Raw genomic sequence first — 27,505 nt, forward strand, 5'->3', positions numbered from 1 at the left:
ACACACACACACACACACACACACACACACACACACACACACATATTACTGAGCACCCCATGTCTACAATTATTGTCCATTAAAAAAAGTAAAAAAGGCTGGTCACAGTGGCTCACATCTCTAATCCCAGCATTTCGGGAGACCAAGGCGGGTGGATCACCTGAGGCCAGGAGTTGGAAATCAGCCTGGTCAACATGGCAAGACCCCATCTCTAGTAAAAATTAAAAAATCAGCCGGGTGTGGTCGTGTGAGCCTGTAATCCCAGCTACTCGGGAGGCTGAGGCAGGAGAATGGCTTGAACCCGGGAGGTGGAGGTTGCAGTGAGCTGAGATCATGCCATTGCACTCTAGCCTGGACAGTAAAAGCAAAACGTCGTCTCAAAAAAAAAAAAAAAAAAAAAAAAAAAAAGTAAAACTCCTAATAAAATTAACACCCACCCTGCCGCCGAAAAAGTAACTAGGGAAAACTCCCACTGAAGGGACTAAAGTCTAGAAAAAGAAAGGTGATTCTCCCAGGTTATCAAAGCTCTGAGTCAAAACTCTGGTCTTCTGTACCACTCACTGGACGGCACTTCTTTAACAGAATGTTTTCCTTCTTTCAACAGTTACCACACTGCAAAACACCACCGTATCATCTCAACAAACAAAATGCAACACTCCTTGTAATACTGTGGTTTAGAGTAAGACAGACATATTTTAGTTTTCATCCCTGATTCCTGGCACAGAGATCCTAAAACCCGTGTAAATTCCTGAGCAATTTGGGGTCCTAGGAGCATCTTTTAATATTTGGTTTTTGATCCTGGTTCCTGACATGGAGCTCCTAACCCTTTAGAATTTCCTGGATGATAGGAGCACAAGGCAACTCTTGGTGGCTCCTGGATGGGGGCTAGGCACCAGAGAGACTAGGCCATGATTAAAAGCTTAGAACTTTTAGCTCTATCCACCCCACTCCAGGAAGGAGAGAGGAGGTGAAGACTGAGTTAATAACTGATTATGCCTATATAATGAAGCCTCCAAAAATCCATGAACTACTGGATTCAGAGAGCTTCTGGACTGCTGAGCACATGAAGGTACCTCGGGGGTGGTGCTCCTGGAGAGGGCATGCCCCTTCCCACATATCTGGTCCTATGTGTTTCTTTCATCTGGCTGTTCATCTGTATTCTTTATAATGTATAAACACAAGTGAAGTGTTTCCCTGAGTTCTGTGAGCCATGTTAAACATTAATCAAACCCAAGGAAGGGGTCTTGGGAACCCCAGTTTATAGCTGATCATTCAGAAACACAGGTCATCGAGACTGGCATCTGAAGTGGGGAGTGGTCTTGTGGGACTGAGCCCTTAACCTGTATGGGCTGTACTAACTCTGCCTAGTACTGGAACTGAACTAAACTGTAGGGCACCCAGTTGATGTCCAATGGAGAACTGCCTGTGGATTCTATCAAAGTAAAAAGACAATTCAGAGAATAGAAGAAAATATTTGCAAATCATATATCCAGAATTACAAATAATCCCTTTTTTGTGTCTCACTCTGTTGCTCAGGCTTGAATGCAGTGGTGTGATCTCGGCTCAACGCAACCTCCGCCTTCCAGGTTCAAGCGATTCTTCTGCCTCAGTCTCTCGAGTAGCTGGGACTACAGGCGTGCACCACCATGCTCGGCTAATTATTTTTAGTAGAAACGGGGTTTCACTATGTTGGCCAGGCTAGTCTCGAACTCCTGACCTCATGATCTGCCCACCTCAGCCATCCAAAGTGCTGGAATTACAGGTGTGAGCCACCACATCCGGCCTACAAATAATTCTTTTTTTTTTTTTGTTTTTGTTTTTGTTTTTTTTTTTTTTTGAGACGGAGTTTCGCTCTTGTTACCCAGGCTGGAGTGCAATGGCACGATCTCGGCTCACCGCAACCTCCGCCTCCCGGGTTCAGGCAATTCTCCTGCCTCAGCCTCCTGAGTAGCTGGGATTACAGGCACGCGCCACCATGCCCAGCTAATTTTTTGTATTTTTAGTAGAGACGGGGTTTCACCATGTTGACCAGGATGGTCTCGATCTCTTGACCTCGTGATCCACCCGCCTCGGCCTCCCACAGTGCTGGGATTACAGGCTTGAGCCACCGTGCCCGGCCCCAAATAATTCTTAAAACTTGACAATAAAAAGATACATAACCCAATTTAACAATGGGCAAAGGATGTGAATAGCGATTTCTCCAAAGAAGATGTACAAATGGCCAATAAGCACATAAAAAATGCTCAACATTATTAGCCGTCAGGGAAGTACAAATAAAAACCACAATGAAATACCACTTCTTACCCACTGGGTTGGCTACATTAAAACAAACAAACAAACAAACAAAAACCACGAGAGCAAGCATCAGGGAGGATCTGGGGAAAGGAGAACCCTTGTGCACTTCTGGTGGGAATGTAAAACAGGGCAGCCACTTTGGAAAACAGTCTGGCAGTTCCTTAAAAGGTTACAGAGAGTTACCGTATGATCCAGCAATTCTACTCCCAGGTATACATCCAAGAGAACAGAAAACACGTTCATACAAATGCTTGTATGTGAATGCTCTATAGCAGCATTATTTATAATAGTCAAAAAGTAGAAATAACCCAAATGTACAGCACAGGAAAGTCCACAGAGATAGAAAGGATTGAGTCCAATAGAGCTTCAAGGAAAAAAAATCGTAAAAATTTATAAAAGAAAACAGAATAGTGGTTGCCAGGGACTGGAGGAAGGGGAAGGCGGAAGGAATTTTTTTATGAACTGACAAAAAAAAAAATGGAGAGAAACACACTGTACGTCCTAACTCTCTGGATGCTCTGGACAGGGGTCTGTGGTCTCCTCTTACCTGCATCAATGGCACACGGGTAATGGTATCGGAAGGAGCAGCCTTTGTTGTAGCAGCCCAAGGTGGCGCCTGCCTCCTGGCAGTGGGAACATTTCTGAAAAGAAGGGAAAAGTCAGGCATGTCAGTATCCCAGATTCAGCCCTCTCCTCCGGCCTTTCCCTGGTCCCCATCTGTTAGACCTCAGCACGTGTCTCTGTGGTTAGAGGAGTCTGTGGTGGCAGGATGGGCTGGTCAATTTCTAAACACTACTCACTGACCACATCATGGGAAGGGATCCAGCAATAATGTTTCAGGCCAAGCCTCACAAATGTTCTCAAATCACCACCACAACAGGGTGGGATAAGCAATCCATGTCATAAAGGACATGCCAGAGTGGGGTCCCCAGCCTTGCCTCTGGTGCTCCCCCGTCCACCCACCCACATACTCTGCTAGGCATTTCCTTGCTGCTATCATAAGTGGCCTGCAGATCTTCCCTGTTTACTTCTGCTGTGAAAATCTGGGGAAGGAAAGGGTAAGATAGTAGAGTTATATATAAACCTTTTAGAATTAAAAGTGGAATTTGGTTTCTAGTTCTTGTAAGAAGATTTTATTTTTATTTTTGATCTACTTACCCCAAATGCCCAATACAAGTATAATTCCCTTTTCAGAAAATATGGGCTCCTGTGTGCAAATGGTATTTTTATACATGCATCTTATTTTAAATGCACCAGAAAACCTGCCATGAATTTCTGGCTAAGTGAGACATTATTTTGTAATTGAGACACTCCTCCTTATATGGTCAGGTTTTCTTAAAGTGGGGCACATCTCTGTCAGCCCTGTGATGTGGCTGTTGTAAGTGCTCATCCTGTCAGGGTAAGAAATATGTCCTATCAGCAATAAACATATTCATAAAACTCAACCACATGCGACCCTACTAAAGATGCAGGCTGTTCAGGTAGCAGAGGTACACAACCAGTAAGGCTAGCTGGAAGAGACAGAAGCTTGTTCCTGCCTCTATGAAAAATAAGAGCGTTCCCTAAGCAATTACACTGAGCTGGCTCAGGCCCCCGACACAATACTGATGGGAAACTATGCTAACGCCAGCAACAGCAAAGCCCAAGCACTCCCCATGCTCAGACTGAATGATCTCATCTAGCTCTCTGCACTATTCCACCTGGCAAGCGCTCCTAACACTTCACACAAAACTCTTGAGACACCAGAGGGAAAATAACTTGTTTCAGGTCAGAGCTGAGATTCTGGATGACCATCTCTGGCATCCTCCAGAGACAAAAGACGTAGGGACAAGGGCTGGAAGAGATTAGTCTTTTAAAAGCTTTGCCCTGCTCTCAGAAGATGAAGGTATTTCTTGGTGCTGATAATCAGTACATGTTTATTTACCATGTGGCCTAGAGTAAACCAAGGACAAATTCACAGCATTTCTGGTAGTCCTAGACTGTCTACTTTTGTCAGTGCCACAGAACGTCTCAGAATCCAAAAGAACTCATTATCAACTAGAAGAAGTGTGAGTAGTCCGTCGGTGGCCACCCTGCAGCCATGTCGGCTGCCAATTTCTTTTTTTTTCCCCCAAGACAGAATCTTGCTCTGTCCCCCAGGCTGGAGTGCAATGGCACAATCTTGGCTCACTGCAAACTCTGCCTCCTGGGTTCAAGTTATTCTCCTGCCTCAGCCTCCTGAGTAGCTGGGATTATAGGTGTGCACCACCACACCCGGCTAATTTTTGTATTTTTAGTAGAGATAGGGTTTTGCCATGTTGGCCAGGCTGGTCTCAAACTCCTGACCTCATGATCTGCTCACCTCGGCCTCCCAAAGTGCTGGGATTACAGGCATGAACCACCGTGCCCAGCCTCTTGCTGTCACTTTCTTACTCAAGGAGCCCAAAAGATATGGCCCTCCTCACCCTGGGGGATGAATCACAGTGAGTGGTGGCCATTTAGAAATGGGTATGTCAAGCATTTCTGGTAGGAAAGCCTGCAAGAAAAAAGGCTTTTGCAAACATTTCGCACCACTCTCCTTTTTCTCTTTTTTTAATTTTAAGAAAATGTCTTGCTCTGTCACCCAGGCTGTAGTGCAGTGGCATAATCATGGCTCACTGTAGCCTCTACCTCCCAGGCTCAGGTGATTCTCCCACCTCAGCCTCTTGAGTAGCTGAGACTACAGGCGTGTGCTACCACATCCAGCTAATTTTTTAAAAAAACGTTTTTGTAGAGATGGGGTCTCACTATGTTGCCTGGGCTGTTCTTGAACTCCTTGGCTCAAGCAATTTTCCCATCTCAGCCTCCAAAAGTGCTAGGATTACAAGTATGAAAGTTTCACCCTCTCAAAGAGAGAGAAGAGGGAGAAACAGGTAATTTCCTTGGTTGGCCTCTGTGAGGACGAGACAGTGGGATCTGTAGCAGCCACTGTATCGCCATGAGGGGACAGCCCTAAAGACAAAGCCAGCCTGCTGAGGACAGAACAGTGGCAAGATGGAGAGACCTGGACCTACCACGACACTGTCAAGCACTAAATCACCAAATCCCAGGACCAGGCCACCTCTAGCCTTGTTACAACTTGGGCACTGCTGTAGAAGGGTTAAGTATGCATGCTCTGGAACCTAAGTAATTGCTTGGTAAGTGGCTCCACTTCCTAGCTATGCCTTCATGGCCAAATTCTTAACCTTTATTCCTCAACCTGCAGATGTGGGGCTAATAACAGCACTCACCTCACAGAAATGTCATTAGGGTTAAATACATTAATTCTGGCTTAAAACGGTGGCCGGGTCAAAAGTGTAAGTAAATGTGACCCAAGATGACCACGTGTCAGACACATGCTAGATAATCTGCAAAGACCATCTCATGAAAAGCAACCATACAGCAGGCCTTGTCACCATCCCAGTTTACAGGAGGAAAGAGAAGATGTGGAGCTTAGATCTGAACAATGTTCGTTTGTTTCCTACCTCAACTCCACAACCTGGCAAGCAGGGTGCCACTCCACTATGATTAATTACAACACTGCATCCAAAGGGGAAAGACACCCCCACGGTGTATCAGGGCCTTAGAGAAAGATCCTTAAAGACACTTTAGTTTCCAGTGTTTTTTGAGGTGTGGTCCTCTGGAACAGCAGCATTAGCAACTCAGGGATTTGTCAGAAATGCACATTTTTGCCCAAAGTGCTGGGATTATAAGCGTGAGCCACCATACTTGGCAGAAATGCACACTTTTGAGCCCCACCTAAATCTGTGTTGTGAGAAGTCCTCCAGGCTATTCAGATGCACAATGCAGTTTCAGGACCACTGGTCTAATTCAACTCCCCAGCTTTTCAGATGTGGAAAAAAGAAACCCAAAGAGACACAATGACTGACTGAGCTAGGATTACTGGATTATTGGTTTCCTGAGAGCCATTCAGTGCTATCTCCACTATATTTCTATCTCCTATAGAGCAATCAGATCTTGGGGTATGGTAGGAAGAATCCCGAGAACCTGTGACCTTACATACAAAATGAACTTTGTGGATGAGATTAAGTCAAGGATCTTGAGATGGGAAGAATATGCTAGGTTATCCAGGCGGGGCCAATCTAATCACATAGGTCCATAAAAGGAAACTACTTCCCCCAGAGGAGTTAGAGTTGTCAGCTTCAGGGAGAACTGATGATTTGCTACACGCTCATATGTGCAACGCTACTGGCCTCGAAGATGGAAGAAGGGGCAGGACCAGGACAGTAGCTGTAGAATTTTTAAAAGGCAAGGAAGCATGTTCTTCCCTAAGCCTCCAGAAAAGATCACAGCCCAGCCCACACCTTAATTCTAGCACCCACTAAGACACTTGTGCTGGACTTTAAACCTGCAGAATTGTAAGCAGAACTGTATAACAAGTTTGTGGTAATGTGTTATAGCAATGATAGAAAACTAATACACGGGGATTTCCCAAGACTCTCAAGTGATTTTTCGTTTTCCTCTTAGGTTCTTCCCCCGCCTTTTTTTAAAATGGAGTTTCTATTCTTGATCAATACAAATTAACAACTGTTTTTTATAAAGTTTTCTAAGGCATCTTGCACTGGAAGAAAACATGTTAAATGGGGACTAATATGATACACAACTGCATACAAATTAAACACTAGCAGGAGTTAGGAAGCATTGAAAACTACCCCAAAATGGCATAGGGGGCACAACTAGAATGAGAAAAACAGCCTCACTGGCTTGCCTGTTGTACTCTCCAGACACTGCCCCCCATCATGTGGAGGGCAGACCTGGGCACCTATGACTTCTTTGCTGCCTGCGCCAGCATTACATGCCAGGTGCTCCTAGCCATACTTCTTCCAGCCTGTTGACACTCACATTAGAGTAATCTAGAATAATCTACTGTGGCTGATTCTGGAAGCTCTGCTGCCACATGGATTCTAGGTCCAACAGATGGTACTGCTCCTTACAACACACTTGGAGCCTAACAGTTCATCTTCTCTGCATCCTGGGACCCAGTCATCTGCTTCCCACCAATACAAGCAGGTGAAAACACTCACACAAGCTTTCTTTAATCTGAATTATCTTTCAGGCACAATTTGAAATAAAATTATATATTTAGATCTCCTACCATAAAAGCCCCAATCAAAAAGTGGCTCTGCTACAGATCCTGATAAATATTTGTTTCTCTGGGAAAGCCTTTCAAGTCACATTATAAACCTGTAATAAGTATCTCTGTGGCTAAGTGGGTGGGGGGGGGGGGTTGAGTGGTAGCTGGGCCCAGAAGTGGTACAAAATGCACAGAAAGCATGACCAAGGTCCAAATCTCTTGAGTGTGGCTGTTTTGGCAGCATCTCCCAGCTACATCCTTGGCTTCTATTTTGATCCACAAAGAAAGCCTGTTCCCTTATTTCCCTTCCAACATCTTTGTGCCCATAGGTGGGCCCAGCTTGTCTGCGGTTTATAGTAAAGTTACGATGTTTTCCATCAGGTTAGTAAGCTTGGGATTAAAGAACTTTTTTCCTTCATTAAGAATGTCCTTCCTTGTCCTTCTGAACTTCATCTGACAAACGGGGGATGCCATAAATTAGCCACAATCTTGAGCAGATGAAGAATATATTTAGAATACACATAGCTTTATACAATGGACTTGGTTCACTTCACCACTGAGCAAACAAATAATGAAAAGTTGATAGGTCTAAGATGTACCTGGGAAGGTGGTCTTTTCTCTAGGAGACTCTATCACATACACCTCTTTCTATGCCATTGTTGCTTTAAAAAAAAAAATCCAGATTCTCACCCCTGAGCTGTGTTAGAAGGAAGGGACCTCTGTGGTAATGTGAAGGTAACCCTTGGCTAACGAAGGTAAAAACACCAGGCTGGTGCTTCTTCAGACTCATAGTGTAAGTTATTCTACTGAATGTGAAGAAGGCAGTTTGACTTCCTAATGAGCTGTTCTCTGGGACTTCTAATTTGCCTTATTAATGTGTCAATCCTGATTCCACAGCATAAAACTGCTATGTCTAGCAAGCAGAAACATGGGTTGGATGAAAATTAATAAGAACTTGATTGGGCTGGTCTTTCCCCCTGACATACAGGTTTCTCTAAAGATTTTAAGACTGTGATCAAGGTGCCTTTTATTCTTGGTGCTCTTTCCTTTATATGTAAGTTCCCTTATAAATTGATGGTATCAATTCCAAAAGTATAATAATCTTTTTTTATTCATTCAACAAATTTTTATTGCGTGGCTGTGTGCAGAGGCTGAAATAGGGAGCCAAAGTTCACCTAGTGTCTACCCTCCAGGAGCTCACAGAATCTGGGGGTAAAGCAAAATTTAAACAGTGATGTAAATACTACTTCAGGGCATATAGGAAATGTCGCCAACCTAGTTAAGGAGGTCAGAAAAGCATTCTTGAGGGAGTGTAGCTTGACCTGAGTCATAAAGAATGAGTAAGAGCTACCTGGGGGAAGGGGAACAAAGTGCTGTATGGAGGGATAAGCAGGCAGGGTGTAGGGAACTGATACAGCGGAGCCAAAATCTGAGGGGGTAGGAGGCTAATGTGCAGGAAACGAGGGCTAACAATGGCTGTTGCTGGGTTAGGGATGATATGGAAGTGTTTGGGTACTGGTGGTAGAAATGCATTGTAAGAGGCTGCATTTAGACAATTTGGGGGTAAAACTGACAGGACTTGATGCTGACATATGGCCAGGGGGTCTGTGAGATGTGCTGCAGTGATCTCGCCTGTGTGGCACGGTACGTCAGCACAGTGGATAGGGAACCCTCTGGATGCCAGCACAGCAGGATTCTGATGAGGTGAGCACACACGTGGTACCAGCTCTAAATTCCACTTTCTCTTAGAAAGATTCCATTTACAGAAGAGAATGTTTGGTCTGAGAGTAAAATCTCAACTGGTTAGGAATGGGTTTAATTCCAAATGACATTTTTCTGGGTAACTACTAGAAATCTTTTTACAGAACACAGGCTATCTTCTGGCTTTAATAAACAGCTCAGGATTTTGAGTAAAACTGTTTTCCATTGCCTTAGAGTTGTGATTCTGTATTAAGAATATTCTTGTAAGACACGAGGAAGTGACTAGACTTTAACAAAGTGACTCCAGGACATAGCCTAAAACTTGCTTTTCAATATAAATCCCTGCTAGCAAGCTTTTATCCGTATCATTTTACTTCTCAAGTAGAGGACAACAACAACAAATCCAAAGAACCTGTTCCAATTAATTTAACAGACAATTTCTCTATGTGCTTTCCTTATATTCAGATGTATTCAGATATGCCTTATCAGAATCTTTCTTGTTTTTTTTTTTTTAATCTCAAATTTAGGCAGTCTAAAAACAAAGGCATGAAATAAAAAAGAGAAAGCTTGAGCGGAGAGGAAGTTGTTGGGAGTTTTTCACTGTAGTGGAGCTGTCCACTGAAGCTGCTGATCCGAGCAGCAGGGCTAAAAGAAACTAATACTTGACCCTGTCTCTCACTGGTACAGGAGCTTGGCCAAGTTAATTTCTTTTAAGTTTCGATTTTCTCAACAGTACATCGGAGATAATAGTTGGGAAAAAGGGGTGGAGTGGGAGTATCTTCTGTTATTTAAGGACATTGATCAGGGAAAAAAAACCTGAACAGGGCCAGGCGAGGTGGCCCATGCCTGTTATGCCAGCACTGTGGAAAGCTGAATTAGGATGGCCTGAGGCCAGGAATTCAAGACTAGCCTGGGCAACAAAGGGAGGCCCTGTCTCTACAAAAAGTAAAATTTGCTGGGTGTCTTGACGCTTGCCTCTAGTCCCAGCTACTCAGGAGGCTGAGGTAGGAGGATTGTTCAAGCCCAAGAGGTCAAGGCTGTAGCCAACTATGATCACACCACTGTATTCCAGCCTGGATGACAGGGCAAGACCTTGACTGACACACACATACACACACACCCCTGCACATACTGCCTAAGCACACACACACACACACAGACACGCACGCACGCACACACACACACACACACACCCTGCACATACTTCCCAAGAATTCCAGCCTGGGTGACAGGACAAGACCTTGACTGACACACACATACGCATACACCCCTGCACATACTGCCTAAGCACACACACAGACGCACAGACAGACACACACACACACACCCTGCACATACTTCCCAAGAATTCCAGCCTGGGTGACAGGACAAGACTTTGACACACACACACCGCCCTTGCACATACTTCCCAGGAAGTGCCAGTAGCAATCCCTAGTCATTTTCTGTTACTCTCTACTCCCACGTGGAATGGATGGTCCCTTAAAACTACAAAGGCCCTCTGGGCTTGTCTGCATGGCTGTGGGCAGCAGCACAGATATCCAGGAGGAGCTAATGCTAACAATCTACTACTGCTGATTAAACCAAACCCAGCTATGCCGCCACACATAGGTGCCCCTTTTGTCTATTTAGAGCGTATTTTTAACCACTTATTCCCCACTATCAGCTATCTACTTTTGTATGTACATTTTATTGATGATGATGTTTAATTAACATGTAAAAATACAGCAGATGCTACTGATGAGTTCTACCAAGCTGCTCACAAAGAAGAAAGTTCATAACGGTAACATATGGTATGAACTTCAACTGAAGGTATGGTAGGCAGATAGGAGCAACTCACTGTGGGTTTTTAATGCTCTATAACTGTAACTCTAATTCTCCTGGGTTTACAGCCTTCAGGTTCTGCATTAATAAATTTACAAAGGCAAAACAAAGGAGGAACAAAAAACAATTTCCCAAATAAAATACATCCAGTGGACTCAATTTAAGTTAAATCCAGTCTGCCTTCTGGAAAATTGAAGCATTATTCAATAAGGCTTGGTTTAGTAATTTTTCTCTTGGACGAAACGTATACATCATTTGTTATAATGTTAATACAATGTCTTATCACTCAGAAGGCCAACACAGGTGTCACTAATGATGTTTCTTTGTGCTAACCAAACTTGCCTTTCTTCTGAAAGTTTGCATTATTGTTACTATTTTTTGAGATGGAATCTCGCTCTCTCACCAGGTTGGAGTGCAATGGCATGATCTCGGCTCACTGCAACCTCCACCTCTCAGGTTCAAGTTATTCTCCTGCCTCAGCCTCCCAAGGAGCTGGGATTACAGGCACTCGCCATCATGCCTGGCTAATTTTTGTATTTTTTAGTAGAGATGGGGTTTAACCATGTTGGCCAGGATGGTCTTGATCTCTGCATGCCTCGGCTTCCCAAAGTGCTGGGATTATAGGTGTGAGCCACCACGCCTGGTGCATTTTATTATTATTTTTGAGATGGAGTCTCACGCTGTGGCCCAGGCTGGAGTGCAGTGGCAAGATCTTGGCTAACCGGAAACCTCTGCCTCCTAGGTTCAAGTGATTCTCCTGCCTTAGCCTCCTGAGTAGCTGGATTACAGGTACATGCCACCATGCCCAGTTAATTTTTGTATTTTCAGTAGAGACAGGGTTTCGCCATGTTGGCCAGGCTGGTCTCGAACTCCTGACCTCCACCAGGAGTTCAAGTGATCCAGGTGATCCACTCTCCTTGACCTCCCAAAGTGCTGAGATTACAGGCATGAGCCACTGTGCCCGGCCTGTATATCTTATCTGCAGTTATACATACTCCATTAAAATAATCCTAATCAAAGGGTTTCTTTCATATGGCCCCAGAAGAAAATTGCAGCTGTGCTGAAAACCATATATATTTTTTCTAAGGCAGTTTTTTCATATTAAAAGGAGTTTGTGCCCTTTAAGAAGTTAGAAAAAAAGGGCACAGAATGCTAGAGTCCAGGACTAGGTATAAGCCATTGATTAGCACTTTTCCTCTGAATAAAAGCAGAGAACCTGAGAAAAGGCTGAACTCAGCAGGAGTAGGAACCCTGTGGTAGCTGTGTGACGAAGAAAGAGAAGAGCGTTTTCTCTACATACAGAGAGAGAAATGCTTATAGACAGAGTTTAAAACACTGAAATTTAAGTTGCACAAGATCTTGTACTAGCTTATTTTTATTTTACCCTTTGCTCAAACAGATTAGCTTATAAAGAGAAATGATTACATTTTGTGCTTTCTGAATCTGAGAAGGCATCTTTTTAAAGAAATTACACTCCAGGGAAGTGACTCTTGGTGTAAGCCGCTTCTCTCCACGGCTCATCCTACCCAGGAGTTGGGTCTATGCTTCTAGAAAGCCAATTACTGGAAGCTGCTTATTCACAAGGCACCCATACTGAAATGTTTACAGTTTCAGCAGCAGAAATGACAAACCTACTGCCACAATAGGAATCCCTTAACAAGATTTCAAATCTGTGAATATCATACTGAAGCAGAAATCTCCAAAGCTGTTCCAAACACTTGGCTCTGGAGGTCTTTTTCATTTTCACTCCTCTCTTCCTACTTGCATTCCTATTACCTTCCTCTTTCCTGCCCAGATCCACTGCCATCTCACCAATGCTCTCATCTGTCCATGTTCTCAAACAGGTATTGTCAGGAACAGCCACTCTATTTCTGGAAGTGGCAAGTTTTTCAAAGGCAGGGATAGCCTGACAAGAGAGACATTGGAGGCACTTGATCCCAACTACTCAGGAGATAGCAGAGTCCCAGCAGAAAGGAACTTTCAAAATTGAGGATATCATGGCGTACTGAAGCTACTGCTAATGAAACTACCATAGGATCACTGGTCCTGAAATCCCAAGCCAGCTGGCCCCACCTCTCAGCCAAGCTTCAGTGGGCTCATTTAATGTGGCAATAACATGAGACATACTCTCAAATCTCTTTTCAGGTCACTCCTACAGCTCATGCTCAACCCAGGGCCTTTTCTTCCTGGAAACCTACTGGAAGGAAAAAGTATATGCATACCTAGAATGTAAACTTTGACACCCAGATCTGTAACTAGCTTACGAACCTTGAGTTTTCAGAATTGACTTTTGCATTTCTCAAAGTGTAACTCTGCCACCTGCACCAGCATGGTCCCCAGCTTGAATTAAAATATGCAGCCTGAGGACACTATCCCAGAAGATACTGAATGGGAAGCATCCTGGGTGTTTCTTATGCTCAAGAAAGTTTAAGAACTATTGATTCAATTCATCTTCATGGATGTAGAAATTTTCTTCTACATTTCTGTTTCAGAAGATTCCTAACTTCCTGCTCTTGCTGAGCAGGAAGATACTCTTGAGCAAGAATCCAATCCTTACTTCAACAGAAAAGGAAAAAAGAAAAGGGGGGGGGCCGCGGGGAGAAGGAAACTCCAAGAGTCTCCATGAAGAAAACAGAGATCTGGAAGTAATATAACCAAGTTGAGAAATCCTGAATAATTCCCCTCAATACAACTCCACCTTCACTTTTTTTTTTTTTTTTTTTTAAGACAGGGTCTCACTCTGTCACTCATTCATCCAGCCAAAGAGTTTGAGGTTGCAGTGAGCTTTGATTATACCGCTATACTCACAGTGGAGCAATCAGAACTCACTGCAACTTCTAATTCCTTGGCTAGCGGAATCCTCTTGCCTCCACTTCCTTAGTAGCTGGGACCATAGGTGTATGCCACTGCACCTGGCTAGTTTATTTTTTTGTAGAGACAGTGTTTCACTCCGTTGCCCAAGCTGGTCTTAAACTCCTGGGCTTAGGCAATCCTCCCACCTCAGCCTCCTAAAGTGATGGGATTACAGGTGTGAGCCACCAGGCCCAGCCCCAAGACTTAAGTGTCTATTGTTTGTTAGGACAGATTTCATTTATCTAACAACTGGACAAGGCCGTCCAGTTATTAATCCCATTTTACAGGGTAAGAAATTGGGCTGAGGGGCTAAGTTGACGTTATAGTTTCCCAAGAAGCTAACTCTGACAGACGTTTGGATGAAGGATAAAATATGACCTGTAAGATTCTGTAATTATGACTCTTTGCCAACAAGGACCCTTTGTTTGGTAAATTCAAGAGCCTTGGTGCTCTCCTTCGGGCCCTTGTCTCTGGGCAGCACGGTGGTCATTTAATAAAAGGTGGTTCCATCCCATGACTTTTGTTTCATGAGTGAGATTAGAAAGAGGCAACATGTAGAGGATGGGACTGGGCAGATTTTTGAAATTGTCTGAAAATATACCAATGACTAAGGGATTTCAGAATTCCCAAGTCAAATTAAGGAAGTAAAGGCAACAACTAGTGTTTGCTGGTGGTCTCAGAGCTCCTTGGGGGTCCACGGGAAAGGTTAGACTTTATGTGGCTGGATCATTTCCTGGGGTTCTCTAGAGCTAATTTCGAAGATCTTAAACACAGCGTTCTGGAGCTGAGCAACAAGATTTTGTTGGTATATTCACCTTAAACGAACTCTTTTTTTTTTTTTTTTTTTTTTCGCCAAAGGAGGGATGAGATGAGGTAGGTCTGAGAGAATAGAATCCTGGATCAGCAAATCAGTGAGATTCCATTGCTGGGAGATGGTGTGCTTTAATGAGGTAGGGTTTCTACAGCACTGCTGAAAGCCTTGCCCTTCCAGGAAGCGAAGCTAAAATATCAGTAATTGATTCAGACAGCTATCAGCAAACATGGCTGCCTTGCATGAAGTTCCTCAGTCTCTATCAGAGAGGCTTAACACTTATCCCTGTCCTGAGGCACCCTAGTGAAGGAAAAAGTTGTCACTTTGCCTACAGTGAGAGACCTAAATACTCATGACTCTGCTTCTGCCTGGGAGAGTGTGGGGTTGGGGTTGGTGGTGGGGTAGGTGGTGTTACTGAGGAAGCCAGGCAAAGTGGCTGTTCAAAGAGCAGAGAACTAAGAGAGTGCTCTTGGTAGACTGTAAGGTTCATAGGGCATGGTGGAGCAGATTGGCAAAGCTGCAGGGTGTGATTCTTGATATGTGCCTATCCATTTCTCCTGCCACTCATGCTTCAAACACCCCAAGTCACTCCAACAGTGGCAACCCCGAGTGCCACATGAACAGTGCAGGCCTCTGAGGCCTTACTGACTCAGCCTTCCCTTTGACTGAGTTCGGGGCAGCTTCTCCAAGCTTACAGTGCTCATGGTATTCAGACACCATGCCTCCCAGCATTTATGCAAGTGCTCAGTTAACCTAAGCTGGGGCTACTTTTATCTGCAAAAAAAACTATCCATAGGAAATTCCTTCATTCTGAAATGGTCATACTGCACTTGAATGTCTAGGAGGCATCTCAGACTTAACATTAACAAAATACAACTCCTGAATCCCCATCAAACCTGTTCTCTTGGGAGATCCCGGAGGGAGAACAGGTTTGGTGGGGATTTAGGAGTTGTTTTCTTCAACATTCAGGTTGCATTACATTCACCCAGGTGGCAACTCATATTTTTGTCACAAGACCCATACACTAAAAGTCATGAACAACAAAACCTCATACAGATGCCCTCTATAATGAAGGCAGAACCTGTTCCTGGCATACTGTGCCTTACAAAGAACCACATGAACAAGAAATTAAGAATACTGCTGGTCATCCATTTCTCATCCATTCACTTTTTTTTCCCCAAAAACTATAAAGTAGCACAGGGAAATAAAGTCAATCTCACTACCAAAACACGCTTTAACGTCTCCTTAATTTTTTATATGTACATTAAAATTCTGACCAGCATTTTCACAAATTATATCCAATATTACATATTTTTATTTTGAGACAGAGTTTCGCTCTTGTCACTGGGCTGGAGTGCAATGACATGATCTCAGCTGACTGTAACCTTTGCCTCCTTGTTCAAGTGATTCTCCTGCCTCAGCCTCCTGAGTAGCTGGGATTACAGGTGCCCCCCACCATGCCCAGCTAATTTTTGTATTTTTAGTAGAGATGAGGTTTCCCCATGTTAACCAGGCTGGTCTCTAACTCCTGACCTCAGGTGGTCCGCGTGCCTCAGCCTCCCAAAGTGCTGGGATTACACGTGTGAGCCACCACACCCGGCCCAGTATTACATACTTTTAAACATACATACTTTAAATGGCATCCAAAGGCTCACTTCCTTCCACTAAACATTACATTGCTCCTATTGTGTCTCTTTAAGAAAGAACCTGTCACAGTCACAAATTTACCCTGTACTGATCAGCCCCATGCCAGGCACTAGGGTAAGCTCTGGGGCCAACTCAGCCCTTGGGGAGCCTATCCAGTGAGGAATACAATCCGGTAAGCTAGTAGTCACACCAAGAACAGCTCCATCTTAGCTGAGCACTTGCATAGTCTCTGGATACCGCTGGGTCTGTGTAACCAGCAAAGGCCCTGTCCTGCCCTTGAGGAGGCACTCGGACCTGCCACTACTGGAATGACTTGGAGGATCTGACCCATGGGTGCTAAGTAGCTTAACAGGTAAAACTGGAATGCCTCTGGGCAGCATTTGCTTCCTGGGGAATGAGGTAACAGGTGAGCTGGTTTTCAATCAATGAGCTTTTCACAAACAACAGTGGATTAAAATGCCCAGACCTGTTCTCTGAAGAGAAGGGAGACACAAAGTCTTGTTCCAGCAAACAAATACATTTCATTTTTGAGGGGCTGCCCTTTCAAAGCATTAGTATGTTTTTATTACTTGAATAAGGAATCCTACCTAGAAACAACCAAACAGAATATTTTGGTGACTGTCTTAACACTTATCCTAACAAATTACACTATTATCCTAGCAAACCAGTTTTGTATGAAAAAAACAAAAATAACTTTCAAGCAAACCAGAGGCCTTCACCTGACATCTGTATGAACTAAGCTTTAAGGTTCATAATCACAGCTTTGAAAGTCTGGAACCACACGGGAGCCAGCCACAATGAACAAGCCTGAGACTCATTAGATGAATATACATTTGACTAGAAACTTCCACTAGTTACTCAGTGAAACATGTAAGAGAGATGAGATGCCTCCAAAGTTGAACAACGTCAGGACTGCCAGATCCCACCGGTGGTGCTAGTCCATCAGAAGGGACCAGCACCACTTCTGATTTTAGTCCCATTGGAAATTTGTTATTCTGTTGACCTTGATATTGTCTATCTGCCTATGCAGCAGTTCTTCAGTTCTATTTTCATAAGGCATGTTAACTGACAGCAGTATGCTGCCAACACTTTCAAGTTAAGGGTCAGCTCTTAAGTGCATACAACCAAAATCACTCCACTATTAACAGGTTTACCTGGACAGCATCAAATAGGGCTGACTTTTCTCTTCAGTTTAATTTCTACCAATAAGTTTATGGGCAGGAGCGTATGTTTACTAAACCAACACATGACACAATTTTCTAAGGCTGATCCTAGCCCATATTTGCTTCCTTTAAAATCACATTGGCCAGGCACAATGGCTCATACCTGTGATCTCAGCACTTTGGGAGGCCGAGGCAGGTGGATCAGGAGGTCAGCAGTTCAAGACCAGCCTGGCCAATATGGTGAAACCCCACTCTACTGAAAACACAAAAACTAGCTCAGTGTGGTGGCATGCGCCTGTAATCCCAGCTACTTGGGAGACTGACGCAGGAGAATTGCTTCAACTTGGGAGGCAGAAGTTGCAGTGAGCCGAAATCATGCCACTGTATTCTAGGCTGGATGAGAGCAAGACTCAGTCTTGAGAGGGGAGGGGACACAAAACAAACCCACATTAACTCAAAAGCTCCCAGGAATAGTGTCCACCAAGGAGTCTACCTGATTTCCAGGAAAGTTAGTTTCATCCTTCAGAGTCCTCTATCGTCATCTAATTTCTAGATAAGAAACTTTTTAAGAGCTCTACTAATGCCTAATTTGGGGGCACCCCTAAAGAAAGGAGTTCCATACATCTGAATTTTCCAGAGAAGTGATTCTGGCTAGAAAAAATAGGTACAGAAAAACAAATTGAAAATAATAAAATGCCAAATTAATAACTAATGGACATTAAACACAAAATTAACAGGGAACAACATTAATAGCGCTAATAAAATGAACTAAAAGTTTTAAAAGAAGGTCCAACGCCATTGAGGTAGTAGTAAATGTGGGCTCATCTTTCTCATGGATGCTCATGCCTTGGTATGGCCCTTTGCTGGTTAAACCACAAGACAATGCCTATCAAAAACCGTAACAATGTTGTCCCTTTTTGACCTAGCAATTCAATAGCTATACGTTTTTCTTTAAATAGAAAAATAATAAAGATGTTTATCGTTCCATAGAAAGCAATAAATTAGAGCTAGGCACGGTGGCTCACGCCTGTAATCCCAGTACTTTGGGAGGCTGAGGTGGGTGGACCACCTGAGGTTGGGAGTTGGAGACCAGCCTGACCAACATGGAGAAACCCCGTCTCAACTAAAAATACAAAAAATTAGTCGGGTGCGGTGGTGCATGCCTGTAATACCAGCTACCAGGAGGCAGAGGCAGGATAATTGCTCGAACCCAGGAGGAGGAGGTTGCAGTGAGCCGAGATCACACTGTTGCACTCCAGCCCAGGCAACAAGAGCAAAACTCCATCTCAAAAAAAAAAAAAAAGGCAGTAAATTCACTGGAAACCACCTCGATAAAAGTGCAATACATGGATAAATTACATTATACTGACACTAAGACAAAAAAAAAAAAATCACAGATTAGTATGAAAATTAAAACTACAAAATTAAGTGAAAAAAGCAACACAGCCTTCTATTTATAGTGTGATGATGGAGACTCATGAGGTCTGAATCCTGGGCAGGTTCCTCTCTGGACCTCAAACATTCTCACCTGAGTGTGATGAGACCCATCAAAAAGGGCTGGTTTGAGGTTTAAATGTGATAATTCATGTATAGTGCTTAGAAAGCATTCAGTACACGTCAGCAGTCACTACAGTCGTTCCTGGTGTCCAGGGAGGACTGGTTCCAGGACCTCTGCCAATACCAAACTCCATGATGCCCAAGTCTCTTATATAAAATAGCATAGTATTTCTATGTAGTAAGCACATCCTGCTGTATACTTTAAGCCATCTTGAGATTACTTATGATATCTAATATGATGTAAATAATGTTATGCAAAGTTGTTATGCTGTATCATTTAGAGAATAAGAAAAAAGTCTGTATATATATTCAGAATAGATGAAATTTTTCCCTCCAAACATTTTCAATCTGCTGTTGATGGAATCCAAGAATGTAGAACCCATGAATATGGGGAGCTGATTGTATTACACTATTACATCTAGTTAAATCATCAGCACATGGACAAAATCTAGGAAAAGAGCAGATACGCTGGGTATCAGGATTGTGGCTTTTACTTACAGTTCCATTTGTTTTACAATATAAATAATACTGTTACCTTTATGCAAATACGTAAGTCTTTTTCATGACTCAGAAGTAAAACTGGGAATCTCGACCAGCACGAATGGTACCAGCACCTCATGTAAACCCTGTGGCTACTTTATCTTTTCTTCTGCCTCTTCCCGTGTTTCTTGCCACTTCCTATGGGCAGAGGGAAAACTCCTACTTCAGAGCCCATTTTACTAGAGAGTAAAGTGCAAGCACTCTGCTTAGCCTCAATTCATTGCATCATGGCACTCAAGCTGCATTCTGAAACTGAGGAAATAGGGTGCAACTGTGTACAACAGAGAGGTTTTCTTCAGACCAATCAAAATGTTTGATATGTGCTCTTTCTCAGTATAATTAAGTACAATCTTGGCTTTCCACCACATTATCAATATCTTGGGAAAATTATTTTAAAAGCCTAAAAAGGCCAGACGTGGTGGCCCACAAGGTCAGGATTTCAAGACCAGCATGGTCAACATGGTGAAATCCTGTCTCTACTAAAAATACAAAAATTAGCCAGGCCTGGTGGGCACACCTGTAGTCCTAGCTACTCGGGAGGCTGAGGCAGGAGAGTTGCTTGAACGCAGGAGGTAGACGTTGCAGTGAGTCGAGATTGCACCACTGCACTCCAGTCTGGGTGACAGAGTGGTACTCTGTCTCCAAAAAAAAAAAAAAAAAAACCACAGACCTCATGATTTCCTATTTTTCTCTCCACTTTCTTTCAACGTGGATTTAAAAATTTACCAGTTTACATCTATTTGAAAGGCTAAAAGAAAGCAGCCAGTTTTTATTTAAAATGCTATAGTAGAATCTAGTGTTGACTGATCTCAACATGTATATTGGGCTGAACTGTCTTCGTATCAAGTATTTCCTTATCTAGTACACATTAAATGCAAATCTAAATTTCTTTTCTTCAACCCTTCTTTCGGTTACTGGTATGTTGATGACCCCTAACCCTATCCACTGACTTGCTGAAGCTGGAAACCTCAACTTCATCCTTGACCTCTGTGTCTCCTCACTTACCCAAACCCGCCCCATCTAGTCAATGTTTAAAATCTATCAACTTGGCCGGGCCAGGTGGCTCATGCCTGTAATCCGAGCACTTTGGGAGGCAAAGGTGGGTGGATCACCTGAAGTCGGGAGTTTGAGACCAGCCTGACCAATATGGAGAAACCCCATCTCTACTAAAAATACAAAAATTAGCTGGGCGTGGTGATGCATGCTTGTAATCCCAGCTACTTGGGAGGCTGAGGTGGCAGGATGGCTTGAACCCGGGAGGCGGAGGTCAAAGTTAGCGGAGATTGTGCAACTGCACTCCAGCCTGGGTGACAGAGCAAGATTTCATCTCAAAAACAACAACAACAAAAAACTATCAACTTTGAATCCCAAAACGTTTCTCAGATCCATCCAATCCTTCTGACTCCCATGTCTACCAGATACTCAGTCCTTATCAGCTCTTGCACAAATTAATCCCAGAGTGTCTCAACTGATCTGCCTGCTTCTGATCTCTCCCTATTTATTTCCTGAGTTTCCTTTATAAAACAGAAGCTTGTACATGTGATTTACACACTTAGAAATCACTAGTGGTTTTGCACTGCCTGTAAATTAAAGGCTAAATCCTTCAAAACAACAGAGCCCTGATATGGTTTGGGACTGTGTCTTCACTAAATCTCATGCTGAATTGTAGTACCCAATGCTGGAGGTAGGGCCTGGTAGGAGGTGTTTGGATCATGGGGGTGCTATTCCTGTGACAGTGAGTTCTCACAAGATAGGGTTTTTTTTTTTTTTTTTTAAGGGTGCAGCCCCTCCCCGCTCACTCTCTCTTGCTCCTGCTCCTGCCATGCAAGAAGCTTCCTCCTCCTTTACCTCCCTCCGTGATTGTAAGTTTTCTGAGGCCTCCCCAGAAGCTGAGCAGATGCCGGCACCATGCTTCCTGTACAGCTTCCAGAACTCTAAGCCCATTAAACTTTTTTTTTTTTTTTTTTTTTTTTTTTTTAATAAATTACCCAGTCTCAGGTATTTTACAGCAATGAAAGAACAGACTAATATAAGCCCTCTGGAGTTCACATATTCTTGATATATTCACTGTTTTGGGGGAGGAGGTGGAGTGCTACAGGGAAGTGTCTGTCCTGAATCATTCTGAGGGTATACCACACAAACTCAGAATTCTTATTTTTGGCCTCATTTTAGTGCTGACATGTTAAAAAGTTACCTTAAAAAACAACTGTAGGCCGGGCACGGTGGCTCACGCCTGCAATCCTAGCACTTGGGGAGGCCGAGGTGGGCAGATCACTTGAGGTCAGGAGTTTAAGATCAGCCTGGCCAACACAACGAAACCCCGTCTCTACTAAAAGTACAAAAATTAGCCAGACATGGTGGCAGGCGCCTGTAATCCCAGCTACTCAGGAGGCTGAGGCAGGAGAAGTGCATGAACCTGGGAGGTGGAGGTTGCAGTGAGCAGAGATTGTGCGACTGTACTCCAGCCTGGGCAATTAGAGCAAGACTCAGTCTCAAACAAACAAAAAAAACCACCTTTACTTCCATGTAGACTCTCTTCTTTGGCTTTAGATAATCACTGTCAAAACTCTGTCATCTCACTAGGCTATTAATGCTTTTACTTAACATGCAAGGTAGATTTTATTCCCTCCCTTTTGCCTCCTCTCCTTTGAGAGATAGAATTCCTGAGAGTGTTCATATTGGCTGATGCTATTTCATAAAACATAAATTAATATCGCCCCCTGAAATATCTCACACCCTGCCACCCTTCCCCCTCCCGAAAACTTCAGTTTCCAACAAGAGTAAAAAATGTTTATTTTCCATACAGGACAACTTTCAAAGACAGTAAGTTCTGAACATCCCTGGGAAGATCACTAGGATGAACTACAACAGGAGCTCCAGAGTGCTAAATAAGCTTGTTAATGAAAACACGCCTTTACTAAAACAACGAGGGAGGACACCATCTGATGGTGGACACCAGTCTGCAGTTCGCATTTCTCTGAAACCATCTCAACTGTTTAAATGTGCCAAATACTGCTCTAAGCACTTTCCAAAGAGTATTACATTTAATCCTCCTAGCATCCCTCTTTACTGTAGGTGCTGTCGGTTTTCATATTTTGTATGATGAGGACAGTGAAGCACAGAGGTTAAGTCACTTAAGCTAGTGACCCGGCAAATAAACATCAAGTCCTCGAATTCATATGAAGCAGTGTGACTCTAGGGCTCTCTCCCAGGCCTCCCTATTACACAGCTGTTGAGCAAAATAGCAAAAGCCAGGATCTTCTGGGGCAAGTGTTTACCTGACTTGCTTTTTCCTTCTCATACGCTTTTCCAATAAATGGAATGAAACTGATCTGCAGCTGCAGGCCCTGAGGGTCCCACAAAATTGGCCTGGGGTTGGGGTGAGGAGGAACCTCCATTTTTTTGAGATTCCTGGATGAAGGAAGCCCTATCTTTTGGAAAAATCAAAGTCCTAGTGCAGGACCTTGGTGCGGCAATGCGTTGCTTTCTGTAGAATCACAGAAACCTTCCTGCATGAAGTTCAGAAGGTTTGACATAGAGCTACTCTAACCACACACCAGCTAAGGGGCCGAGGCTGAGGGTGAGTCACCCTCAAAGTTCCCTGACAGCAGTTTAACTTCACATTTCAACTGGCTTTCCAGTAGAGACTCAGGTATTTGTTGAATTGAAAGGGATGCCTGCTTTTACATGCTATTTGCTGTTAGCTCTTTTAACAGATTAGCAATAACTATCTTACCATCCCAGGGATGAGTAATTAATAGATAACGACTTGTGTTTTGGGGCTTATCAATATTCTTGTTTATGGTCCTTTGGCATTTTTTGATTTTTATCTATTTATTTATTTAGAGACTGGGTTATGAAACTGGCTAATTTTTGTATTTTTGGTAGAGACAGAGTTTCGCCATGTTGCCGAGACTGGTTGCAAACTCCTGGGCTCAGGTGATCCGAAATACTAGGATTTCAGGCATCAGCCACCTTGCCCAGATTTGGCATTTTCTTTTTTTTTTTTGTTTTGAGACGGAGTTTCGCTCTTGTTACCCACGCTGGAGTGCAATGGCGCGATCTCGGCTCACCGCAACCTCCGCCTCCCGGGTTCAGGCAATTCTCCTGCCCCAGCCTCCTGAGTCGCTGGGATTACAGGCACGCGCCACCATGCCCAGCTAATTTTTTGTATTTTTAGTAGAGACGGGGTTTCACCATGTTGACCAGGATGGTCTCGATCTCTTGACCTTGTGATCCACCCGCCTCGGCCTCCCAAAGTGCTGGGATTACAGGCTTGAGCCACCGCGCCCGGCCTACTGGCATTTTCAAAGAATCATATACTCCTTCTAAACTTTTCTTTAAAATCAAGTGTAACGCTGCCCATATCATCCCTCCATCTCTAAAAAGGAAAAAAAAAAAATCAAGAAATAAATCATAGTAAAATTTGAGTCCTTCTATTTGTCATGATTTATTCTATAAGGTAATATATGCAATAAAATTCAGAACTGAAAATTTCACTTAAGATTCCTTACAATAAGGCCAGGTGTGGTGGTTCACACCTGTAATCCTAACACTTTGGGAGGCTGAGGCAGGCAGATCACAAGGTCAAGAGATTGAGAACATCCTGGCCTACATGGTGAAACCTTGTCTCTACTAAAAATACAAAAATTAGCTGGCCGTGGTGGCGCATGCCTGTAATCCCAGTTACTTGGGAGGCTGAGGCAGGAGAATCACTTGAACTCGGGAAGCAGAGGTTGCAGTGAGCTGAGATTGCACCACTGCACTCCAGCCTGCTGGCGATAGAGCAAGACAACGTCTCATTTAAAAAAAAAAAAAAAAGATTCCTTAGAATTATACAAAATTAGCCAGATGTGGTGACGCATGCCTATAACCCCAGCTACTTGGGAGGCTGAGACAGGAGAGTCACTTGAACCTGGGGGGCAGAGGCTGCGGTGAGCCAATATCGCACCATTGTACTCCAGTGTGGGCAACAAGAGCAAAACTGTCTGGAATAAAAATATTCCTTAGAACTTGGACAAAATCCTGAAAGAAAATGAACCTTTCTCTGGAAATTTAGTGTCAACGTCATTATATAGTGATATAAAAACATCTACCACACAGTGTTAGGAAAAACAGGTAAATTAGATACAACTCTCTGCTATATACTGAAAGCCATGGGAACAGCAAGGGGAATAGGGTGCCACTGCCCTACCCCTGGAGAGTGTGGAAGGAAGATGGGTCCCAGCAGTGGTAACAAAGAACAAGTGCTTGCGAGGGGCAGGTGGGCGGGGGGAGATGGAGAAAGAGAGTGTGGGAATGCTAGAAAGGGCACTGTAGCAGATGCCCAGGAAAAACAATCAGGTAAGAGTCGGGGTGGGGTGAGGGTGAGGTACTGGAGTTAGGAGCAGAGAACAGGAGTTGAAGGGAGGCTTCACCAGGATGGGGGCGAACAGCAGCCAAGTTGCCAGGCTCTGGAAATCACCACTTTCATGGAACACGCAGTTGAGAATTTAGGGAGCATGCAGACTAATGGCTCTATTTTACAGTTAAACTAGACAGAGTACCTTTCTGACTTGGCTGTTGTGATGTTTTAATACGTGCTTTCATTTTCATAATGCTATCTATTAATTTTATATTTTTCAAATATGTTTTTCATCACAATTTAAAGTAAATTTAAGAAAGATGTGAGTCTGTTAGATGGGGGACGTATTAATAATTATCTGTTATTTAAACTTATATTAAAAATAAACCCTACATTGGCCAGGCATGGTGACTCATGCCTGTAATCCCAGCACTCTGGGAGGCTGAGGAGGGTGGATTCCTTAAGGTCAGGAGTTCGAGGCCAGATTGGCCAACAAGGTCAAACCTCATTTCTACTAAAAATACAAAAATTAGCTGGGCATAGTGGCACACACCTGTAATCCCAGCTATTCGGGAGGCTGAGGTGGGAGAATCGCTTGAACACAGGAGGCGGAAGTTGTAGTGAGACAAGATCACACCACTGTACTCCAGACAGGATGACAGAGTTAGACCCTGTCTCAAAAGTTAAATAAAATTTAAAAAACCAAACCCTAAATATAATCTTTAATATACTGATTTAAAATTTTTAAGAAAATAGGCTGGGCATCATGGCTCACCCCTGTAATCCCTGCACTTTGGGAGACTGAGGCTAGTGGGTCACATGAGATCAGGAGTTCGAGACCAGCCTGGCCAATATGGTGAAACCTCTTCTCTACTAGAATCATTTGAACCCAGAGGGAGGAGGCTATAGTGAGCTGAGATTGTGCCACTGCACTCCAGCCTAGCAAGAGAGCAAGACTCGTCACTAAATAAAAACAAAAAGAAAAAAGAAAAATAACCTAAAACCAGTTCTTTAACATACATTGTCAGATTGGAAAAAAAAAAAAAAAGATTAAAAATTATCCAAGGGGGTTGTAGGGCGTGCAGCCTCAAGGGATCCACGGCCACCAGATCCCCACCTTCTGCCACATCCCTGCAGGCGTTCCCATTCCTCAGTGTCTCAAAGGTGATTTGTAAATACCAAATTATACCCATACCCGTTTAGAGGCAATTATCTCTGTAATATCATTCATGTCAGGGGTCACTGTGATTCATATACACAATTATACCAAGGCAAACAAACAGGGGTCAATGTTGGACAGAAGCTAAGGGGACTGCACTGAAATGAATGATTCACAAGTGCCACACTTGTGGGAAGGGAAAAAGGAAGGGAAGTGAAGGCCATTTTTAAATATAGAATGTTCTAATTTTCGGCAATTTTCAGAGCAGTGTGACACAGGGAGAGGAGCAATGCCTCTTGGGGACTTTCTATTATTGTATTATAACATCATGCTTGTCAAAACACCTGATAAATACATAGGCCAAAATGGATCTCTAATAAAATATATGTGGCTTTATCTTACATGATAGGATTGAGGGCATGCTCATTAAGCAAGACCAAAATTGAATACATCTGCTAAAATCTACTAAGATAAAACTAGACTCAAAGTATCCTGGACAACTGAAACATCATCTGTCAAATTAAATAAAAGGCAAGTTAGTGTAATTTTAATTTGTCCTTGAATGCATTGAGAAAAGCAGAATAAAAGCTAGAAACAGATCTAGTAGTCATAGTGGTACATCAGCTCAAAGACACAAGCCTAATTTGTTTGTTTTTTAAGACAGAGTCCCACTCAGTCGCCTAAGATGGAGTGCAGTGGCGCAATTTTGGCTCACTGCAACCTCTGCCTACTGGGCTCAAGCCATTCTCCTGCCCCAGCCTCCTGAGTAGCTGGGATTACAGGTGACCACCACCATGCCAGGCTAAGTATTCTATTTTTAGTAGAATCGGGGGTTTCACCATGTTAGCCAGGATGGTCTCGAACTCCTGATCTCATGTGACCCACATCAGGCAATCAACCTGTCTCAGCCTCCCAAAGTGCGGCATGAGCCACCACGGCAGCCTTAACAGTCACTTTCTGAAGACAGGTATTTCTGATTAGGTAGCTTAAAAGGCAGCCCACTGTTTTACCAACCTTTCAGGGATGCAATTAACTGTGATCTATGGTGGTTGCATCATTATAGGGAGGCTTTTATTTTCTATAAAGACGACATGGATTGAGACACAGGATCTAGAAATTTGCTGGGGAAAATTTAGCCTGATTACTGATTATCAATCATTGCTACAGAATACCTAAAAGTTTACACATAAAAACTGTGCTGAATATGTTAATAAATGTTGAAATAAAAAAAACACTTGTCAGATGGTTGCATACACATATGCACATCAAAAAGTGGTAAACAGGCTGGGTGCAGTGACTCACACCTGTAATCCCAACACTTTGGGAGGTAAAGACTGATGGATGATCTGAGGTCAGGAGTTCCAGACCAGCCTGGCCAACATGGTGAAACCCCACAACAAAGCTAGATTCTGTCTCAAAAAATAACAAAAAACATCCCACCAAATACTGTGACTTTCTGAGGAAAGTTGGGAAACAAGTAAGACAATTAACGTATTGTTTTGAGTGCTCAAATATGACTAAA

At 43.4% G+C, this 27,505-nt stretch overlaps 1 protein-coding gene across 3 annotated transcripts in view; it reads right to left on the reverse strand.

Annotated features, from left to right (window-relative positions):
• TCF20 (transcription factor 20) overlaps positions 1–27,505 on the reverse strand; it is a 110,916-nt gene that overhangs the window by 17,245 nt on the left and 66,166 nt on the right. For all 3 annotated transcript variants that reach the window (XM_032270204.1, XM_032270203.1, XM_032270202.1), the window contains exon 3: positions 2,843–2,936. In XM_032270204.1, coding sequence (XP_032126095.1) covers positions 2,843–2,936 — 94 coding nt within the window. The remainder of the gene's footprint in view (positions 1–2,842; positions 2,937–27,505) is intronic.

Source organism: Sapajus apella, unplaced genomic scaffold (genome assembly GCF_009761245.1).
Source record: "Sapajus apella isolate SASKATOON/1434 unplaced genomic scaffold, GSC_monkey_1.0 scaffold205, whole genome shotgun sequence".
In the NCBI taxonomy this organism is placed as follows: Eukaryota; Metazoa; Chordata; class Mammalia; order Primates; family Cebidae; genus Sapajus; species Sapajus apella.